Raw genomic sequence first — 21,834 nt, forward strand, 5'->3', positions numbered from 1 at the left:
ATCCCCTTTCTCTCTTCAACAATTTGAGCAAGAGCTAAGTAAAGAAATCATATTTCAATGTATACTCCCTCCTGCCAAGTCACATTTTCAGGGGTACTTTAACCTGAGTACGTAGTGAGTGATATCTATTTCCTGAAGAGTTTACTGAGAGGAGACATTCAATCATGTGCCTTTGTTTCCCCGTGTAGCCTTACAGTCCAAGGATTAAGAAAATGGCGGGGGGGTGGGGGGGGAGAGGAAAGGATTTCATTTTTAAGTAAATTAGATTTTCTGTAAAGGTAAGTGGGTGGTTTATCCAGTAGTTAGGAAACGATTTATTGCAAGAAAATAAATAAAAAAAAGAGAAATTTAGAATGCACACTGCTTGAGATGTCGCAGTCAAAGTTATCTCCAAAGAAACCTATTAAAACACTGTAATATGGGTCATTAGGAGAGCTGCCACAACCCCCTTAAATTTCCAAAGTAGATATGTATGTTTGCTAATAACTAAAAAGATTAGTTTTCATTACTGTGATTTACCTTAGATCACAAAGTATCATTTCTCTAGAAGACATGACTGTCAGGCACTGCAAATTGAAGTTAGTTAACACTTCTGTGTAATTTCCAGGGTGAAAATGAGGGAGGTTTGGAAACAGTAGGACTGTATTTTTTTTCCCTGATACAAAGCAAACAATTATCAAGCAAAGGGCCAATGCTTGGCCCCTGGGATGCTAGTAACATTTCTTAACACCTGCTGAAACAATGACAAGGTATTAATTTGAAAAACAATGAGGACAATCCAAAGCCACAGTAGTCAACTGCTACACTTTCAAGCAATTTTCAGCGAATGGACTGAGCAGGCTCTGTGATGGTCCTATAATTGCTGCAGTTTTATGCTACGAAATAATAGAGGTTCTCCAGTGAGATGTAAGTGATAGCTATCAGTTCTCAACTGGCACCTCTCTCCCTCTCTCCCTTTGGCAGCCCCCCATCAAAGGGTGCTCTCGGTAGGGATGGGGACCCCTACCTGGGGGACTTGAGAAACTGATTATTATTATGTTTCCATTTCTTCTCCGGTGATGCTTAGTGCAGATGTGGCCTTTTCCTGGGCACATGCAGCCATCTTAGAGCTAAGATTCAGAGTTAAACCCTGTAGAACCATTAGTAACCCGCAATGTTAGGAACAGAGATCTGTAAGAATGGTGATTTTCACTACTCCTTTCTCATTTCATTAAATTTATTTCTCCTCAAAGGGGCATTTCATTTAAATTTTTAAAAACTTTGATTAAAAAAATCAGTGTAGTTTGTGTCACCCAGGTAGTTAAAAAAACTATAAAAGAATGATCTTTTGAGTCTTTTATTTTTCTTGATAGCACTAACCAATCTGACATTGTCCTATATATTTGTCTTTATTGGGGGGATCTGTCTTCTCCCACTAGAACATAAGTTCCACAAATAGAAGGACTTCACTTGATCTAGATTTTTATTGTGTCCTCAGCACATAGAATAATGCCCAGGATTTACTAGGTGCTCAGTAAATATTTGCTGCAGGAACAAATCCATGAATGAATAAGCCCGTCTTGCCTCCTTTTTAAAGCTCTTTCAACACACTACATGGATGTTTATTGAAACTTGTGAAAATCCTTTAAATTTCTATGGGACTTGGTTATGCCTTCTGCAAAATGGGATTAATAATAGCCCCCTACTTACCATCAAGGATTATTATGCTCATCAGCTAAAACAATGCTTGTTAAAATGCCTTAAAAAACATAAAGTGCAATACAAACATGAGTCACTATGACCCCTCCCACCTCCTGTCCTCCCCCCGCCAAAGAATATATGACTTCATAGCCTTACCTACCTTTGGAATCTACTTTGGAACTAAAAAGAAAAAAGGGGCTTCTGAGACACCAACATTAAAATAAAAAGGACAGTCTCTGCATGCATATGTGTACAGTTCTCTCATAATAGAGTCTCCAGGTCCCCGCTCAAAGCTATCTTCCTTTTTAACCAGCTTTACATCCAATTCCAACAAATTTGCTTTCCATCCTTAGGCAGCCCACGAAGGGGGAGGTGGGGATAGCTTGGAACAGGTGTATGGATCAAAGAGCACAGCCCATTGTCCCCATGCCCTGTGTGTGAGGGAGGTGGCCTCTGAGCTGTTGCCCCGGACATGCAGATTCACCCTCTGTCCCTCCACGGGGGTTCGTGGGACTGTCAAGGGGAGAGGCAGCTGCCCCTGCACCTCAGGAGGCCCTGAGGGAGACAGGTCACTATGTGGCCACCAGGAAGAGACAGTCACAGTGGTGATCCTCAGCCATCAAGAAATGGTTAAAGTATAGGCAATTGCCTTTTTTAAGAAGGCAGGAGAGGATGTGTAACACAGTCTAAATAGATTTCCAACCCAAATGGTTAAAATAAGGACTATTCATAGACAAACAAGCTAATTTGTAGTTATAGAGGGAAAATATTCTTGGTTAAGCAACTTATGGTATTAGATAAGGTTTTATAGATTAGATTAGGTTTTATATCATATTGCTATCTTTAAACATTGAAAAAACGTTAGGTGGTGGTTTTTAACATGGGACAATTACACTGTTTATTTTAAACATGGCTTGGACACACTGAAGCAATAAGATTTAGAACTAAGAAAACTTATTAAACAATAAACAACTGTTTGTATAGTTAACTCCATCCATGTGTGGAAGACGTCAAAGGTGAGGAGCCACTCGGTGGCTGAGGAAAAGCTGTGGACCTTTAATGAGAGGCTGCTCCTACCAGGGCACCTCTGACCTTGAGGAAACAAATTCAGATCTTCAGTATCCTAAGCAAGCCCTAATTAGGGATGCAAATCTGATGCATATACTAAAGGGTCCAACCCTACATCTAAGACAAACAGATAGGCTTTGGGGATTATGCAATGTTTTGAATGATTCGTAACAGCGCTTCTCGCCATTAGTGTGTATAATCAAGAGATAAATCTCTAAGGTAACTAACTACTAGTCCCCACAAGGAACTAAACCAATAAACCCTGTGCTGAAACTTCACAGGGCAACACAGATGAACTCTGAGTCTTTAGGCCTAGAAACAACTTGCAAGATAATTTTATCCAGTGGTTCTGAAACTGAGCTGCAAAGTAAAGGACCTGAGACGTTTTTAAAAATGCTGAGGCCAGGACCCCACGGTCGAGAGAGATTCTGTATTAATGTGGCAAGCAACTGACACTAATACTTGTAAAAGGTTCTGAAAGTAGCCGAGGTCGAGAATCACTGATGCGGTCCTCTGGTTCCCAAACTTGCGCTACGTATCAGAATCACACGGAGAGCTTTTTAGAAAGAGATTTCTAGGCTCCACCCCCGAAGTACATGCCAACTATTACCACTGCACATTCTGGTTTCGGGACCACTGATCCAATAGATGACAGTCACTGGTGTGCTGGTAAACTGGCTCTTCAAAACAAAGAACAAAAGCAACAAAACAAAAGAACGAACCTTGGTTTGTCGTGCTTGCCAATTTCCATGGTGTAAATCCTCCACAGTTGAGCTCAAGCTACCCATGTGCCCTCACTGAAGGCAGAGTTGGGAAGAAGTGCACATGGTTGACTCTGGAGAGCCAGTGCCAGCAGGGTCCATACAGCCAAACTGCTGGCACTTGAATCTTCACTCTCCACTTACTGGCCAGCTGCCCCTGCACATGCTACTTAACCTTGCTGTGCTGGGGTTTCCTCAGCTATGAAACACGATGATACTATTACCACCCCCTCACCACAGGGTTGTTTTTAGTTGCAAATGATTACTATTATATACTATACTTAAGCAATGCTATGTACATTGTACATATGCATGTTATGCACTATTGCTATCTATAAAACTGTTTATTTACTAAAACACTCATTCTAATATCATTCATGTAATATTAAATATGAAAATACTTCCATCTACTTAATTTTAAAGTTTAGCTTTGTCTTAAGCCATAATAGTTGGGGAAATCATGGGTTCAATGTGCTAATCATACTTTTTCTAATATTCACTAAAATAATCACTCAATTATCCAAATAGAGATGTTTGCCTATGCACTAACCAAAATCATCTTGCAGGTGGCACGGTATTTAAGAACACTGATTTAAATCTCAGCTCTGCCACTTACTACCTTTGGGACCCCGAGTGAGTTAACCTCTCGGCCTCAGTTTCCTCACTTTTCAAGTGGGGTTGGTGGAAGATTAAATGCAGTGCTCAGAACAGTGCCTGGCGCACAGTGAGTGCTTTCTAAGGTTTGGGTGCAATTGCTGTTGTTCTATTGTTTACCACCAGTGGTAAATGCACACATATGGGGACATGCATCACTTTCTTCTGTCTCCCTAGAGAGTACAATCTCTGCTAAGTCATTTTGTTTCCTTTCATTTGATGTAAAGTCCATTTTTTCTCATATTTACAATAAATCTGAACTTGGCTTGCAGGAATTAGTTGAAGCATGTGGAACTGCCGATATTTGACTTTCCTGACCTCTCCCAGATAATTTCGACCTTCCCAATAATTTCAGTTGATAGCATCGGTTGCCAGAGCAAATTCCTCCAGGTGTTTGGGTCTTGCCTGCAGTCACCTGTTCCAAGCTTGCTGATATTTCCCTTCTACTTTGACGCCTACAGAAAACAGACCTCAGCCACCAGAGCTTTGGGTTGGGAGCCTAGAGTTTCAATTTCTATTACTGTCGAAGACCAGTGCAGGCCAGGGCTGATGTCAGCACATTCATCCCCACTCCTGCCCCATGCTAGGGAGTGTGGACCCTCTCCTCTACCCTCCCACAGGTCCGGGTCCTGCTGCTGAAATGTGTAGTGGCTGCAGGTTTCTATGGTGTCATTTAATCTGCACAGAAAACTCATGACGTGGGTATTATTAACTCTATTTTAAGGATGGGGAAGCAGGCCCAGAGAATTGAATAGTTTGCTCCCTGTGAACTGGAAGTTTATACTTTGAGGCTTAGGAAAATAAATTACTTAACTTCTCTCCTTGCTGTGGTTCCATGAGCTTTCTCTCTTCTCCCTTATAAGGACTATCTACATGAAGGAGTATGAGGTCCCTTGATGAGAAGTATTATATAAATTCAAAGTATAATTACTGATTGTACATTCTTTCATTAAACAAACAAAATATATGCTAATGCTAAATTCACTCCAGTTTTCCATTTTGCCATCCTTTGAGAAATAAGCCAATAAACCATTACACACTTAGCTTCCTGGGGAAATAAATTTAAATGTTAATATAAATCCTTTTAGAAAAAAACAAATTTTAACAAATAAGTATTTGAACAAGGAAGGTACTTAACCACGTTCAGAATGAGAAACGTTCAGTACAAGACCCTTGGTAGCTGTTGAGATAAGCTCTCTAAATTTAATATTTTATAATAGACTCACATCTCTTTTGTTAGACATGGAGAAACAGAATCATTTTCTTTTCCCCTTTATTGGAATATATTTAAATCTTTCCAATTTTATTTTGCTAATAGGCAGGCGAAAGTCCTGTCTATAAATGTATCCTGACTTATCACAGGTAATCCCGCACTCTAGCATTCATGTGTAGTACTTAACCTCAATTTAAATGTAAATTTTGGGCAACTTTGAGGGCTTTATCTGTGAACTTTGAGAGCTCTCTTCATTAATGAGGTCTGCACTAATTATAAGCAGGTTTGCAAGGCTACCTTAAAACAACTGCAGAACTGACCCCAAAATGAACAAATTCAGAATTTATTTGTTTTTAAAAATGTGCACTGGCACCCTTGTGCACATTTTTAGCTCATGCCTCTCCTCCCAAGGTGTGCACGTTAGGAGGCAGATGGGCAGGATCATAACAGAATGAAATATACCTGAAGAACTAATGAAAAAGAAAATGAACGTGAACTGGGTTTACCCTCAAATAGGCCTTCTCTTCCTGATGAAAAAAACCATATACCCTTTTCTGATCTGAGAAAAAATTTTTACGATGAAATATTCTTGGCTTCCCTTTTTCTGTTGGCTCCAGCCAGGAGCCTACAATTTAGCAGCAACTAATGAAAAAAGCACCATCAAAATTCTCATGAAAGCAAAAAAAAAAAAACCCATTAAGAACAATTTCCAAATACTCACAGGTACGTCCACGTACTTGGAAGCTGCCTTCACCTGAGGAGCAAAGGAAAGAGTCAGTGTGAGTGGCGTTTATTCAGTGGCTCACAGCCCAGTGCTGCCTCGCCACCAGAGTCATAACGATGTGCCGGCACATGGAGCTGACCAACAAACCCAGAAAGGTACTAAAAAATAAAATCTGATTGCTATTTTTTTCCCCACGCCATAGCCACTGCTTTGGAGAGAAAGAGAGATTGAGGATAGAGTGAGACGGAAGGAAGGAAGGAAGGAAGGAAGGAAGGAAGGAAGGAAGGAAGGAAGGAAGGAAGGAAGGAAGGAAGGAAGGAAGGAAGGAAGGAAGGAAGGAAGGAAGGAAGGAAGGAAGGAAGGAAGGAAGGAAGGAAGGAAGGAAGGAAGGAAGGAAGGAAGGAAGGAAGGAAGGAAGGAAGGAAGGAAGGAAGGAAGGAAGGAAGGAAGGAAGGAAGGAAGGAAGGAAGGAAGGAAGGAAGGAGGGAGGGAGGGAGGGAGGGAGGGAAGGAGGGAGGGAGGGAGGGAGGGAAGGAAGGAGGGAGGGAGGGAGGGAGGGAGGAAGGAAGGAGGGAAGGAAGGAAGGAAGGAAGCAAATTGTTACTGACTCAGATTCCATAGCTGGTGCAGAGATGGTGCATTTTCCTTCCTCCTCTTTAAAGGAAGCAAAGTGGCTCCAGCTGGGACCAAGCTGATTGACAGAGGGCTCACCAGTCTAGAAAAGCAACTAAGGCTGCTGTGGCTTCTCGGACCCTGGGTCTTTTTGCGATTTGGCTGTAGGTTTGCCCTAATTGAATCCATCTGTTAACCCTCTTTCAGTGGAGGGGGTGTGGCAGGTGGGCTCCTTACCGCAGAAGGACATGGGTGTCTGGGTGGGGCTGGGAGAGCCCCAGAGCCTTCCACAACTGTTCCAAGGCTGCTGTTGTTTCTTCTGGCTTTAAATGCTAAAAATTCCACAAGGAAAGTGCTGGAAATGGATATGGGACTATTTTCAGTTTGAGGAGAGGGTGTGTGGTAAAGCATAGCATTGAGAGTGTGGAATTTGGAATTCCAAATTCAGATCTGGGTTCAAATCTTGGCTCTATGACTTACAAGCTGTGTGACCTTGGGCAAGTTACTTCATCTCGCAGAGCCTCAGCTACCTTATCTGCAAAGTACAGATAGTAACAGACACCTACAACAGTGGGCTGATATATGGGCGAATGCACACAAAGTCCTGGGACATAGTTAGCATGGAACCAATGGCAACTCAGACGATCAATTCATAAGCAAATCTGGGTGGGGTCTGGGTGGTGTGAGTACTCAATGAACAGCTAAGGTTGAGAAATAAAACCTGTGGGCATGTGTCTGATACTCTAATTTATTTTGACTCAGGTTATACATATTCCTCTAGGCACAGGTGAGAATGGGGGGCTACATTTGGGGGCAGAGAAGGTTTCCAGGCTTATGGGAAACTACAAAGACCGATGCACCCCAACCAGTTAGGACATCTTTTCACATTGCAGGGAAGTTTCCTTTTGTAATTTGCTGAGACCAATATTGGGAATCACAACTTCTATCCACCTGTCTCCCAGGAAAGCATCCAGGGGAGCATTTTTCCCTATTGCACTTTTCTCACAACTACTTTTCAAAATGCGAATTCCAAGGGAGAGAAGCCAATGAGCCAACAGGGTAGGGCATAAAGAGCACAGGATTTAGAGTAAAATTCTGTGACAGTCCTAGTGGACCCTGAGCTATACACTTAAAGTTCTGCAGCCTTGGTTTCTAGATTTGCAGGACAGGGCGCTACTGCTGTGTACTCTGCAGCGCTGAGAGCCTAATCTAGAGACAAAGTGCTTCACAAACTTTAAAGGGCTGACGGTGCAAAGAGATTACTAACTTATTAAGAGGGCGATGTGGAATCGTCACCAGTACCCAAGATAACTCTGAGATTGCCCCGTAATGGATTCTCTTAGAACCCTATACTTTTTCTTTACAGTACTGATTGCAATCGTGATTCGGTAATTTTATGCAATGCTTGTCTCCCACAGAATGTTGTGTCTTGTTCACTGCGGTCTCCTCAGTGACTCATTTGATACCTGGCTTAGAAAGGGCGCTCCTGGAAAATCTGTAGAAGGAAGGAGAGAAAGCAAGTGACCAGGGGCAGCTTCGGGATGAGCAGACGGAGGATCCACTGGATGAGTCAGTCTGAAAGCCGACACAATTGCATACAGAGCCGACTGCCTGCAAAAACTGCTGGGCAAAAGGGAACCACTCCCCTCCTCCAACAAAGGGGCATAAAGAAAGTTCTGGATTTTGCACAATTACGATTTCTACTAAATGGTCACGAACCCCCAAGTTGCCTTCTCCATTCCTGCTCCAGAATTAGTTTGGGCAAGAAGGTGGCTTTCCTTTCTTTCAAGTCTCTCCCATTAAAAATAATATCTAACATTTATATGCTGTTTTTCACTTTGCAAAGCACTTTGGTGTACAGTTTCCCCTTTAAGCCACCCTGTAAAATGGGGACTATTATGGGGACTGTTAATTGTATCTATTTACAATCGAGAGTACTAAAATCCATAGAATTTAAGAATTTATTTGCTCATGGTCTCAGCCAAAAGGCAGAGAAAGCAGGACTCACATGTGGGTGTCCTGAGCCCCACTTTTTCCTTTGGAACTCCTCACCAAGGGCAGTAAAGCCTGAAGAATTCAAGCATCAGTGGTCGGAGTAAGTGCTGGCAAAATAACTCTTCTCAGCTAGAAATTGCTTTCTTTGCTCTGTAGAGTTGGTGCTTGGCAGTTGGTAAGAGTTTTGCTACAGCTGAAATGATCAACCTTTAAACACGCCTACTCTCCACTTACCACTAACATGCAGTTCCAATCCAGAGAATGACACCAGTCAAGTTCTATTCCTTTCAAGGCAGCTTGGGAAGATGAGGCAAGCTGAATGTCATGAATGAAAACCATCTCCTCCCCTACATGCCCCAGCCTACAGTTTGTCAGGCTTCTTGCTGAGCTGGTAACTGCTGACTTGATCTCAGTATTGCTGTTCTTCCTTCTATCCCATCACAATAGGAAATAAATAGCTCAGAATAAATTGAGGTCTTATTATTATATAGAAACATGTGGGTCATTATTTTTGGTTCTGGCCATTGAACTTTAAGAAGGATGTTGATGAGGATACAGGGGAGCCTGGAAGTGTTTTCTATAAGGAAAGTGAAAATGGAGGCACCTTGCCTGGGAAAGGAAAGGCTAACAGCAAAGAAAATGGTCATCTTCGTGTAGTTAGCTAAGGAGCTTCAGTGAAGGAAGAATGAACTTTTTCATGGAATCAGGATGAATGAGTAAAATGACAGGGTTTCAGAAGAAGGTCCGGCCAGACACTGGCCCTCTCTGCTGAAGGAGACCTCCTTGCTGGAGCAGGGCAAGCTCGGCTATGGAGGATGCTCTGCAGGTGAGTCTTCCCCTGTGTGACAGGTTACCTCCAGGCTGCTTCCCATTTCCTGATTCTCGTCTCCTTAGGAGCTAGGAAGTTGCCAATGGTTGTATCTTTCATAGTAGGCATGCTGAGATACAGCAGAGTAAATACACTGGCAAAGTCAGTATCAGAGTCCTGGTTTCTGAACCCTTTCCTACCTAATGTCAACAGTGCTGCATTTTAAGCATCATGTCCCACAGGAACGTGTCTTTCGGCCAGCTATACTCTAGGTAGAGAGAAAGGACCTCCCAACTCACTAGGGCTTTGAAATTACTGCCAAGAGTCTGAAAATCTAAGTGCACATGAGGCATTGTCTCTAGATCAAATAATAATCTACAGTCCACACAATCTAGACAAGACTGTTTTCCATTACATGTATATGTGGTTTTCATGAATAAAACACATTTCTTGTAAATATTGCCTATTTTACAGAATTTTGTCATTATGTGTGTTTTCTTATCGATGATTCTCAAAAATGTGTATGTGTGTAATTTTCTTTTCTTTTTTAACTTGAAATTTTCCTAATGAAGCAGCTAAGAAGATGGGCTCAGGATTGGTGGGGCTAGAAGTCTGGCTTTGCCGTATTCTAACTTGGTGACTTGAAGCAATTACTTAAGCCCTTTGAGCCTCCTCTGCAAATGGGACAAAGAAAGTATTACTCAAAGGGACGCTGTGAGGACTAGATGAGCTTATCCATCTCAATGTGTAGAGAAGTGCTGGGCACATGGCAAAGGTTACTCAATGTACGTGTTCTTATTGATTACTGGATATGCTGGCTTATTGGTGTAGATGAAACACAGGCTCCTTGTCCAGGTGGTACGGGTGGCAGCTAGTTTCACTCCCCACCTCTTACCCACAGGCAATTTCGTGCCATAAAAAGGATGTCGGGAATCTCCCCAGGTGACCAGCAGGTACCTGAGTCGGTTCATAGTATGGCCTACTTTCTGCCAATTGCATGAACACCCTATGCACAGGAGAACTTGCCCTCAAAACACTGAGGCAGCGACACCCTCTGTTTCTTAACTCAAGATGGTTGAGTTTAGGCATAAGTGACAGGGAAGTTCCCAGGCCAGGGAACTCTGTTATTCAGTATCACATACCTGCAGGACTCTGGGACCAAGCCATGTGCCCTGGGGCAGGGGAGATAGGGCAGGGAAAGGGGTATATCCTAGACAGTTGGTCTGGAACCCTTTCTAAGCAAGGACTCAACTGCCCTCAAGGGAGAGGCAAGAACTGTGACTTCTGCCAGACTTCACGTCCTGCGAATCTCTGTGTTCTGATCATCCCTCTGATGGAAGTCCCTTCTCTAGTAGTATCCATGAGCACCCCCAGCCCCTGACCACTCAGTAGAGCCAGTTCTGGGAAAGGAGGTTAGAAAAAGAGACACAAAGTAAGAGAGGCTGACAGAGATCGAGGGTGAAGGGAGGGAGACAAGCTGTGAGTGGGCAGCTCATGCATGTTTCATGTGCCTGAAGCCAAGAACACTTACTATGTACAAGGCACCATGGGAGGGGCTGCAGACGAAGGTGTTTGCTCCATGATTGCTTCTTAGATGGTATCTAAATTTCCAATCTCTCCAAACACTTGGGATGAGTCATGTCCATCCAACATCTAGTAACTAGAAGTAACACTTCTTGAGTGCTTACTACTTGCCAGGTAATAAGTCAGGAATATTGCATGTGTTATAATTAATCCCCACAACAAACTTTTTTTTGAGGGGGGTGGTCCTATTACTATTCCCACTTTATAGTTGAAGAAACTGAAGCTAAGAGAGATGAAATAACTTGGCTTAAAGTCACATAGCTAATAAGTTACAGCTTTGGACTTTCCATCCTCTAAGCTGCCTATTATTCAGTTAAACAAAACAAATAACAAACCACTTTTATTGACCAGCTATATTTAAGTTTTGTGTGTGTGTGTGTGTGTAGACTTAACCTAAAATGGCTTCTCCAGGAAAAATGCATGAGGGATTTGAATAATTATCTGCACTGACTCAGGGCAGAAGGTCCAAAGTGCTTTTTCTGGCCTGAATGTGCCAGCTAATTACCTCGACGCTCCACCTGACTTAGCGTGTGTAGACAGGCTTAATGGTTTTTCTATTGAGCTCTTCCATTATTTTTCAGGTGCCCAAGGTAATCTTTTCATTGAACACTCACCATTCTGGGATTTTCACAATGCTGATGACTAAGGGATTTTCTTGTGCTTGGTCCTAATAAGGGGACCTGAGTCGATCATTGTGTAGCTTGTTAGAGAGCACGGTGGGGGCTTAAACCGTTTCTGTTGCTTTATTAGGGGAAAAAGCAACCCAGGTGCAGGCCACGAGGACCTCAGCATTTGATACTATTAAATCAATGCACAGACAAAAAAAAAGTGGATCGGGCTCTTTTTGCAAACAGAAGTCTGGTGGGTAAGGCTCAAAGATTGAAGAGAAAAGAAATCTGAACAGATACCACTGCATTAGAGAGTGCTTGAGTCCCCCTTTCTCCCCATGGTCTCCTAAAAAAAACCCTACCACCAACCAAGGAAACTATTCATTCTGTGTGTGAGGTGAGTCCACCCCTGCCTATGTGACTTCATAGAAGTCCAGAGCTGATTTCTCTGCCTTTGCCTAGACACTGCTGACCATACCACTATTTCAAGGGACTAGCAAAATTTACTTCATTGTTTGGCTTTTGAAACTTCTGCTGCAAGGATAATGATGATATTTTGTTCCTTTCTCACTTCCCTACTCAGGCAATTTTAGATATCTGATTGGTTTTGTTTATTGAGAGTTGAGGCAATTCAGTATGTAAAAATGTCACTGAATGTCACCACCATCCATAACATAATTTTATCTTTCATCAGGTGCATTGTATCATCTATCACCATCCTAATGTCTAGAATAGAGGCTCTACAAGGAGGAAGAACTTTCTTCTCAGTATCTACCCTGCTTGGTATATAGTAGGAGCTCAAAAAAAATTAGTTGGACGAATGAACTTTTATATATAGCACTTCTTACTCAGTACCTGGGGTAGAGGGTTCTAGTGTTTTCTTTAAGTTGGTTTTTATGTTATAATACTCTTAAAGGGACATTTAAGGAAAGTGCAGCTAGGCACTATCAACTCAAAAGGAACTGGCTTGTGTTGCCTCCGTGAGAAGAGCTTAAAGGGTCTCTTGGACTCACGCACCTGGGCAGGCAGTACAGTGTCGGGGTAAGAACTTGGGTTCAGGAGTTAGATACCTGGGCTGGCAGCCGGTTCTATTACCCACCAGCTATGAGCCAGGTAACCTAAGCATCAGCTTCTTCCTTGTAAAATAGAGATAATGACAATAATATTGCCTCATAAAATGGTTGTATGGATCATTAATAAAAAAGGCAGATTTTTAAAGTGTTTAACATGTGCAGGACACCATTATAAGTATTTGGTCTGTAGCAGTTGATTTAGTCAATGATAAGGATTAAACAAGTTAATGTAACATAAACACCATGGAATATTACTCAGCCATAAAAAAGAAGGAAATCTTGCTGTTTGGAACAATGTGGATGGACCTAGAGGGTATCATGCTAAGTGAAATAAGTCAGATAGAAAAAGACAAATACTACATGATTTCACTTATATGTGGAATTTAAAAAACAAAACAAACAAACAATAAAGGGGAATAGAGCCATAAATACTGACAACAGACTGCTGGTTACCATATGGAAGGGGGTGAGAGGATGGGTTAAATAGGTAAAGGGAATAAAGAAGTACAAACTTCAAATTATAAGATATATTAGTTATAGGAATGGAGGTATAACATAGGGAATATAACCAATAATACTGTAATACCTTGGTGTGGTAACAGGGGGTAACTACACTTACTGAAGTGAGTAAACATACATTTAGTAAGGCATATAATTATCAAGTCACTATGTTGTACATCTGAAACCAATATAATATTATATATCAACTATATCCCAATAAAAAAGAGACAAGATAAAATAAAATTCCTCAAGAAAAAGCAAACGAGTTAATGTATGCTAAAACCTTTACACAGGGCCTGGTGCACAGTATGTGTTCAATAAGTTTCGGTTATTGTTTTTATACTCTTTTGCTTTCATCCAAAGGGGCTGACGTGATTGGTCAGGTTCCAGGGCACTGGGTGGGCTCTGTTTGCTAGTGAGTGAGGTCATTAAACCTAAAATGTCCATATTCTTAGGTATGGTGTTTCTGATTCTCAGTTTGAGTGCTTCATGTGAAAGCGTAGGACTTATCCTGCAGTAAGAAGCCTGGCCATCTGATGTCTCTTCTTTGCTGGCCCTGTGCCCGGTGGGGCCCTAGTTCCTCTATCTGATTCTATTTGTCCTTGGCGCTCCCCCTTAAGGTCTTTGAGATCCCGGGAGAGCAGTGTGACTCCACAGAGTTATCTGTATTGGAATGTGGACCCAAAGCCCAGTTCACAATGTGGCAGCTTGTTCCCAAAGATGCTTGCCACTGATTATTCCGCGCCCTGTGTGGGCATGCCACTCCCTCACTGAGAAATGGAGTCTATCCCCCATGCCCCTGGAGTCAGGCTGACTTTGTGACTGCTTTGTTAACCAACAAAATATGATAGAGATGACATCATGCCAGTGCTGAGCCTCATCTTGAAAAGAACAAGAAGCTTCCATTTCCTCACTCTGGAAAGCCAGCCTGACACTTAAGTGTGACTCCCCTGAGACTAGCAGGCTGCAGGAAGCACAAATCACGTGGAGATGATCAAGAAGAGGAGATGTATTGGGGCAGAAAGAAGCCACGTGGAGACACATCATGTTATCAGACAACCAGCCCCAGCCCGGCTCAGCTACCTGCTGGATGCAGCCAAGAGAGTGAGTGGTCCCAGTCAGAGCTGCACGGACCAAAGAATTTCCTAGCTGAGCTCATCTCAAATTCCTTGCCCACAAAATTGTGAGCAAAAGACAATTATAATTTTAAGCCACTAATTTTGCCATAGTTCATTATGTAGCAAAAAACAACCAAAACATTCAATGAGGTGTTACTTTGTCTTATTCCCCCACCCCCAACTTTATCAACTGTGTGCAGATCCCTGGAGGATCTGTGGGGAGTCCCTGTGGTCTAGGACAGGATTTGGATATTCTGGGCCTCCTGGCTACAAAAACATTAATGAGCAACTGGATTTTTACCTGATCCTTGATGATATTTATTGAGCACATATGTATGGGGAACTGCGCTAGGCACCTTACGTATAATTAGCTCAATTAATCATCACTGTAAAGCCTTGGGCAGCGCATTTCACCATCCCTGTTTCACAGATGAGGATGCAGAGGCTCAGAAAGGTTAAGCAACTCTTCAGAGGTGAACCAGTAAGGGGTGGAACTGGAGTACAAGTCCAACCCTAGTTATAAAGTGCAGAGTCCTTTTGTTACATCAAGTTGTTGATGGTCTGAACGTGACAGTCATACTAACACCATTTCTTACCTACTGGTAGGACCACCTGGGATTTATGAGAAGGGGAATCTACCTTGTGGTAGGTATAGGGGCTTTTGGTCAGACACATCATGGTTTGAATTATGCTCCATCACTTACCAGTTGAGTGACATTGGGAAAAAATTATTTAACCTCCCAAAGGTTTGGATAATCTCATCTGAAAAATGAAGATAACAACAGTATCTTCTTCACAGCATTCTTTGGAGGCTGAACAGGTAGACATCATATCAAGCACTCAACACAATGCCTGGTATACACTAAGAGCTCAATAAACCTTAGCTAATATTATTAGTAGTGTTTAATTCACTTTGGGTTAGCTGGGGGCTGACTGTACTGCATTCCCATCTGTGGTTCATAGACTGGAGCAAAGGCTAGCAAACTATAGCCCATGGGGCAAATGGAGCCTGCTGCCTGTTGTTGTATGGCCCAAAAGAAAATAATAGTTTTCACATTTTTAAGTGGTTGAAAGAAAATCAAAAGAAGAATATTTCCTGACATGTGAAAATTACAGGAAGTTGACATTTTGATGCCTATAAATAAAGTTTTATTGAAACACAGCCACACCCATTCCTTTATTTCTTATTGATAGCTGCTTTTATGCTACCAGGGCAGAGGCTGAGAAGCTGTGACAGAGACCATGTGTCTTGTAAAGTCAAAAATACTTACTATCTGGTCCTACCCAGAAGTTTTCTGACCTCTGGACTAGAACATACTTAAGTGTGGAAGGGCAAGAATCACAAAATGTACACTTCTAATCTTCATTTGACCATTGACTAGTCGATCGATGGACCTTGGCTACTTGCCCTAACCTGTCAGCCTATGTCCTTATTCATGATAATAGGGCACGGGGCTAAGGGTTTTCTCCTGATTCTTCCAGAATTAAAAAAGTGTCTGTGACTCTCAGATGGTATACGAGATAGGTTGGCTCTAGGAAGAATGTGGGATAGAAACAGTTCCCACACCTTGAACAGTTATAAATACTCTAGTAGTAAAACAAAAGGCTATTAATATTTTAGTATTTATAAAAGCTCTAGAAATGAGGCTTCAGGAAAAACTATAGTGACAAGAAAAGGTGAAAAACAGTAGAGATGAACAAAGACCATTCACACAGGTACCAGACAATGTAGCATGGTCCTGTGGGTAGACTTGGCAAAGAGATACGGGGATTACAATAGGCACTATGTTGAGTATCCTGCACCAGGCACTGTTTTGAGGTTTTTTGTGAACCACCTCATTTAATATTTTCCCAGCACCCTCTAGCTGCAGCCTCCAACCTGTACCTTATCAGACTGTTGTGAGGATTAACAAAGATGATACACAAAGGGTGGGGGGTACCACCATAACCTCCTGCTGTTGGAACGAGCAGGCCAAAGGAACAAACTATCTGTGTGTGGGCAGTGAACCCCTCTGCTAATTTGCCCTGAGTCCCTATATTTGCCTAAGTCCTTCCTCAACTTCCACTTTTTATGCTCTCCTTTTAGTGGCAGAATTGGAATCGGTGGGGTTTACATCTAAATGCACATAGCCCCTGTGCTAAGTATCGTTCCAGCCAATAGCATGGGAGAACACATGACCATATCATTTATCAGAGGGTTGGAACTACCTGAAAAAGGATGTGGGCGCTTCTAACAGGGAGTAGAGCAGTGCAGTGAAGTGATTCAGAACCCAGCCTTTGGAGGTGGATCACCTGGGGCCAAGTTCCAGCTCTACCACTTTCTGGACAAGTTACTCAAATTTTCCATGTCTCGCATTCCTCATTACACAATGGGGATAACAATACTCTTCACAGAGTTGTTGTGGTATTGACTGAATTTCTGGAACAGTTCCCAGGGCATATTAAGAACTATGTGCCTGCTAACATTACCACTTCTGTGGGAAAATCAGATCGTTCTAGGTAATCAGACTTGTATATTAAACTTGGTCTGGCCCTGCATTATTCAATAGCCATATGTGGCTATTTAAATGTAAATGAATTAAAACAAAACACTTTTTGGCCATATTTCAAGTGCTCATGTGCCACAGGTGTCTAGTGGCTACTGTAGTGGACAGTTCAGATATAGAATATTTCTATCATTGCAGAAAGCTCTATTGGACAGTGCTGGGGTAGGCTTAAGTGACATCCATCAGTATGAGTTATTCCATTTTTAAGTGATAAGAATAAGAAGATGAGTCATTTAATTCCTATGTTAGAAGAAGAGATTAGTGGGAGGAGGAAGCAGGGGAGGGAAAAGGGCACGGGGATCAGTGGTCTTATCTTGTGGATGAAACAAGAATTGAAGGTGAATGGATATTATTAAACTTGTAGAGAGGCCAAGAGAGGAATGGCAATACTGATACGACTGTAACAGGGGAGGGAGGGGGAGGTGAGAGACGGTGAAGGGAGCTAACAGCTCTCACTGACTATTGTAGGGAGCCCAGTGCTCTCTAAGATCAATCAGTCAGTCAGTCAAGAAATAACAATATAGGAATAGTACTTAGAGCCAGGATGATAAAAACAAAATGGTTTCAAGGTCCTTTCTGGGGTAAGGGACTGGGGGATGGAAAGGGGTAGACCAGAGAACTGTTGTTTTTTATTTTTTATTTTTTATTTTTTTTTGAGAGGGCATCTCTCATATTTATTAATCAAATGGTTGTTAACAACAATAAAATTCTGTATAGGGGACTCAATGCACAATCATTCATCAACCCCAAGCCTAGTTCTCAACAGTCTCCAATCTTCTGAAGCATAACGAACAAGTTCTTACATGGTGAAAGAATTCTTACATAGTGAATAAATTCTTACATGGTGAACAGTTCAAGGGCATTCATCACAGAAACTTTCGGGTTTGATCACGCATTATGAACTAAAAACAGTCAGGTCAAATATGAATATTCATTTGATTTTTATACTTGATTTATATGTGAATCCCACATTTCTCCCTTATTATTATTATTATTATTATTATTATTATTATTTTTAATAAAATGCTGAAGTGGTAGGTAGATGCAAGATAAAGGTAGAAAACATAGTTTAGTGAGAACTGTTGTTTTTTAAAACATTTTTATTATAAATATTTCTGCACTATTTCATTTTTTAACCATGTATGTATATTTCTTTTACTGAAAGTGACAGAAAAAGAACAAAACAATGATAGAATCTTCAGGATTCTAGTGGAAAAAGGCATTCTGCAGGAAGCGTGCATTTCCTCCAGGGTAACTTCCTCAAGGTTTCTGTTTGACTAAAATCATGATTCTGAGATATGTCCTCTACAAAGCAAAAGCAAAACCTAGCAAAACCCCACTCAACACATAATCTGGATGCTCTAAGTGCATCTTGGGAAGATGAATAAATTGTAAGTGCCAACTGAGGGACCGACTGCCTGGGGGAGACAGAATGTGGCAGTGGGTGGATGTACTGGGACTCCATGTGCGGGTGAGCAGTTGAGCAAACCTCAGTGGCTCCTGCTTGGGGCCAAGTGACAATTACAGTGAAAGCCCCTTCCAACACTTTCTGAGGACTGGGGAAAAACACAACCCTTGAAGTATCTCTGGAGTCACAGACAGCAGGATGGATTCCCACTGTTCTGTCACCAGAGGGGCTAAAATATCTTCACTGTTTGCCCAAGAACAACTGCATTTCTGGCCAGTTGTGAAGTGCTGTGCCCAGGTGAGCACCGTGCATATGCTCTATGGATGCACAGACATTATGAGGCCACCTTCCCTTATTTTCTGTTTTAAAAGGGCTAGAGTTTATAAATGCTCTTTTTATAGATGTGGGAACTGTGACACATTAAATGTCTTATGGGTTGCTTACCAGGTAGCCATTGCTTAGACAAATGACCCACTGGCTTTCAAAATTTGATTCACATGTGAAAGAAGAGAGTTAAGCATTGCTATGTTTTAAAATAAGGGCTCCCTAAGTTGTTTATAAATGGAACTGATGTTTAAAAAAATCAGATGGAACTAGTGTTTTAAAAAAATCAGATTCCAAGTCTGGACCCTCACGCCTGCTTTCTCAATTATTGGCTGTGTGACTTTGGGAAAGAGAATTGTTCAGTTTTCTGATAGACAATGTAGAAATACTTAATACTTGATACATAGTCATATATAAAAACATGGATGCATTTATCAATGACTGAAGGCCTGATTTACACTATCTTATTCAATTCTTATGACCTGTCTCCTCATTTTACAAATGAAGGAACTGTGGCTCAGAGAGGTTGAGTTGCTTTCCCCAGGGTACACAACTAAAAAGTGGTAGAGACAGTATTTAAACCCAAGTTACTGTATTATGCTGTCCTCTACACTGCCTTACCTTTTTTGTAAGATAATTTAACAAAGCCTGGAGATAAAATCCAGATGAGAAGGAAGTATTTTAAAAAGCAGAAAGTGTTACATTATGATGATATTCACCTATCACGACAAGCAAGACCTTCTATAGCACTCTCCATGTAACTAACCAGCACGGATATTCTGAAATGACCTCTGGGGACCACTGCAGGGCTTCAGAGGGGCTGGGAGAAGGTGGGAGAGAGTTCAGGCTTTCCTGGAAAGCGCCCTTAGATGAGAACACGAAAACCCTGAGTCGCAGAGCTGCTGGTTGACTGTGTGGCTTCTGTGCATGTTCATAAATATTGATTGTGATTAAACTATTATCATAGTAATGAGGGTAATAATGCCTCCTACAGCCCATCCCACCACACTACTCAAAAGTCCCTACCTTTCATTAAATAAAGAGCTGCTGGCACTGCTGAGGAGTTGGGCAAGAGGCAGGAAAATGATCTCTATTAAGCAAAAGCATTCTGTTCCATGCGCCGATTAGGAGCCGCAGCCTCATTAACGAGGAGAATTGTTCGTGTCTCCTGTTGCTCAGGATACTGTGCTCCGAGACTGGGTCCAGGAAGTGTATGTTCTCATCTCTCTTCCACCCCTGGGGCTTCTGAACAGATGCCTGATTGAAGTAGACCTGTTTTTCCTTCCAGTTTCCCTCATTTCTGCCCCAATCCTTCATTCCCAGGGTGGATTTCTATAAGGCTCAAGGGCTCCTTCAAACCTGCCCTTTCAATGCTGCTAAGACTTAACAATGGTTGCATGCGCATTATTTGTCTGGCATGAAGCTAAGCAATTTATAAGTAATGAACCCTCACAATGGTGGACATAATGATTATCATCATTTGTGGATAAGGAAACTGAGGCTCAGAGAGGTTTAACAACTTCCTCAAAGACTCAAAGCTGGAAGCATCACAGAGCTGTTATGTGAACATGGGTCTGTTGGAGTCCAGGGTTTGCCCTCTAATAAGGCTGTAGTGCTTTTCCACTTGTCTATTTACATGAACATGTTCTCATTTTAGGAGAAAGTCAGAAATGCACATTGGAAAGTTTTAATTTTGTGAAATCTCCAAGCAGGCACGGAAGCTTATATTTATTTAATCATAAGTGGGGGCATCATTCTGCCCCCCTCTGGCATTTTTGGGTTTCCCATTGCCTTTTGAGGGCTGGACGGTCATTCCTGCATGGGCACTTGCCACCCGATGGCCTCCCCTTCCTCCCCCAGTGGTCTCAGCCTGCACGGAGGAGCTTTATTGTTTATGTCTGCTGCCAGTGGCGACTCATCTGTCCTACCCAGTCTAGGTTCCACACAGTGGGGAGTGTTTTTTTTCCCCTTCTTTCCCCTCCTCATCTCAGGTAAAGAGTGGGGAAAACAAACAAATGGATGAGTAGGAGGTCTGGGTTCTCTGACTGAACTAGCTGCTCAAGTCATTCTCCTCTGGTCTCAGTTCACCCAACTACAAACTGGGGTGGCTGGAATGTATGTATCACAACTCCTCCAACTTTAGGCACCAGGACAACCTCCTGATTATTGCCCATGTACCATCTGAAAAAAATTCTTGAAGAATTAAGGGCTTCCAGAGATCATTCACAAATGAAAAATTCTTGAAGAATTAAGATGAAACACTAACTGCTAAAAAATATACTAAACTTAATGGAAACTATCTTTGATAATATTTATTTCTTTACTTAGTGTTCTTCTTTATACTGGCTCATATTTTAAATATTTAGTTATGAAGAGAAATTTTATATCACTACCATAAACGGGAAATCAGCATGACTCTCAATAAGAGAAGGTAAGAACAAAAATAAATAACAATATAAATAAAATAAAAACATTTAATTCTAGGTAGACATGGGTGCCTGCTGAGGGTACTGAGCCTGTGGACTCCTCTCTCTCTCTCTCTCTCTCTCTCTCTCTCTCTCTCTTACCCAGGAGGATTTGAAACTTAGAGAAGTGTAAGAGACAGATAAGCACTCGGTGAAAACTTTCTCCTTGATATAAGAATACAGATGAACAAGGAACAACAAATGCTGGCGAGTATGCGGAGACAGGGGAACCCTCCTAAACTGCCGGTGGGAATGTAAACTAGTTCAACCATTGTGGAAAGCAGTATGGAGGTTCCTCAACAAACTAAAAATAGAAGTATCATTTGACCCAGGAACTCCACTCCTAGAAATTTACCTAAAGGAAACAAGATCCCTCATTCAAAAAAAACATACATACTCCTATGTTTATCACAGCACTATTTACAATAGCCAAGATATGGAAGCAACCTAAGTGTCCATCAGTGGATGAATGGATAAAGAAAATATGGTACATATACACAATGGAATATTATTCAGGCATAAGAAGAAAATAAATCCTACCATTTGCAACAACATGGAAGGAGCTAGAGCATATTATGCCCAGTGAAATAAGCCAGGTAGCGAAAGACCAATACCAAATGATTTCCCTCATTTGTGGAGTATAACAACAAAGCAAAACTGAAGAAACAAAACAGCAGCAGACTCACAGACTC

General features: G+C 41.8%; 1 protein-coding gene across 7 annotated transcripts in view; it reads right to left on the reverse strand.

Annotated features, from left to right (window-relative positions):
- The window catches only part of CADPS (calcium dependent secretion activator), a 428,787-nt gene that overhangs the window by 37,754 nt on the left and 369,199 nt on the right, over positions 1-21,834 (reverse strand). For all 7 annotated transcript variants that reach the window (XM_073230819.1, XM_073230820.1, XM_073230821.1 and 4 more), the window contains one exon: positions 6,098-6,130. In XM_073230819.1, the coding sequence (XP_073086920.1) occupies positions 6,098-6,130 (33 nt within the window). The remainder of the gene's footprint in view (positions 1-6,097; positions 6,131-21,834) is intronic.

This window comes from Manis javanica, chromosome 3, assembly GCF_040802235.1.
Source record: "Manis javanica isolate MJ-LG chromosome 3, MJ_LKY, whole genome shotgun sequence".
Taxonomy (NCBI): domain Eukaryota; kingdom Metazoa; phylum Chordata; class Mammalia; order Pholidota; family Manidae; genus Manis; species Manis javanica.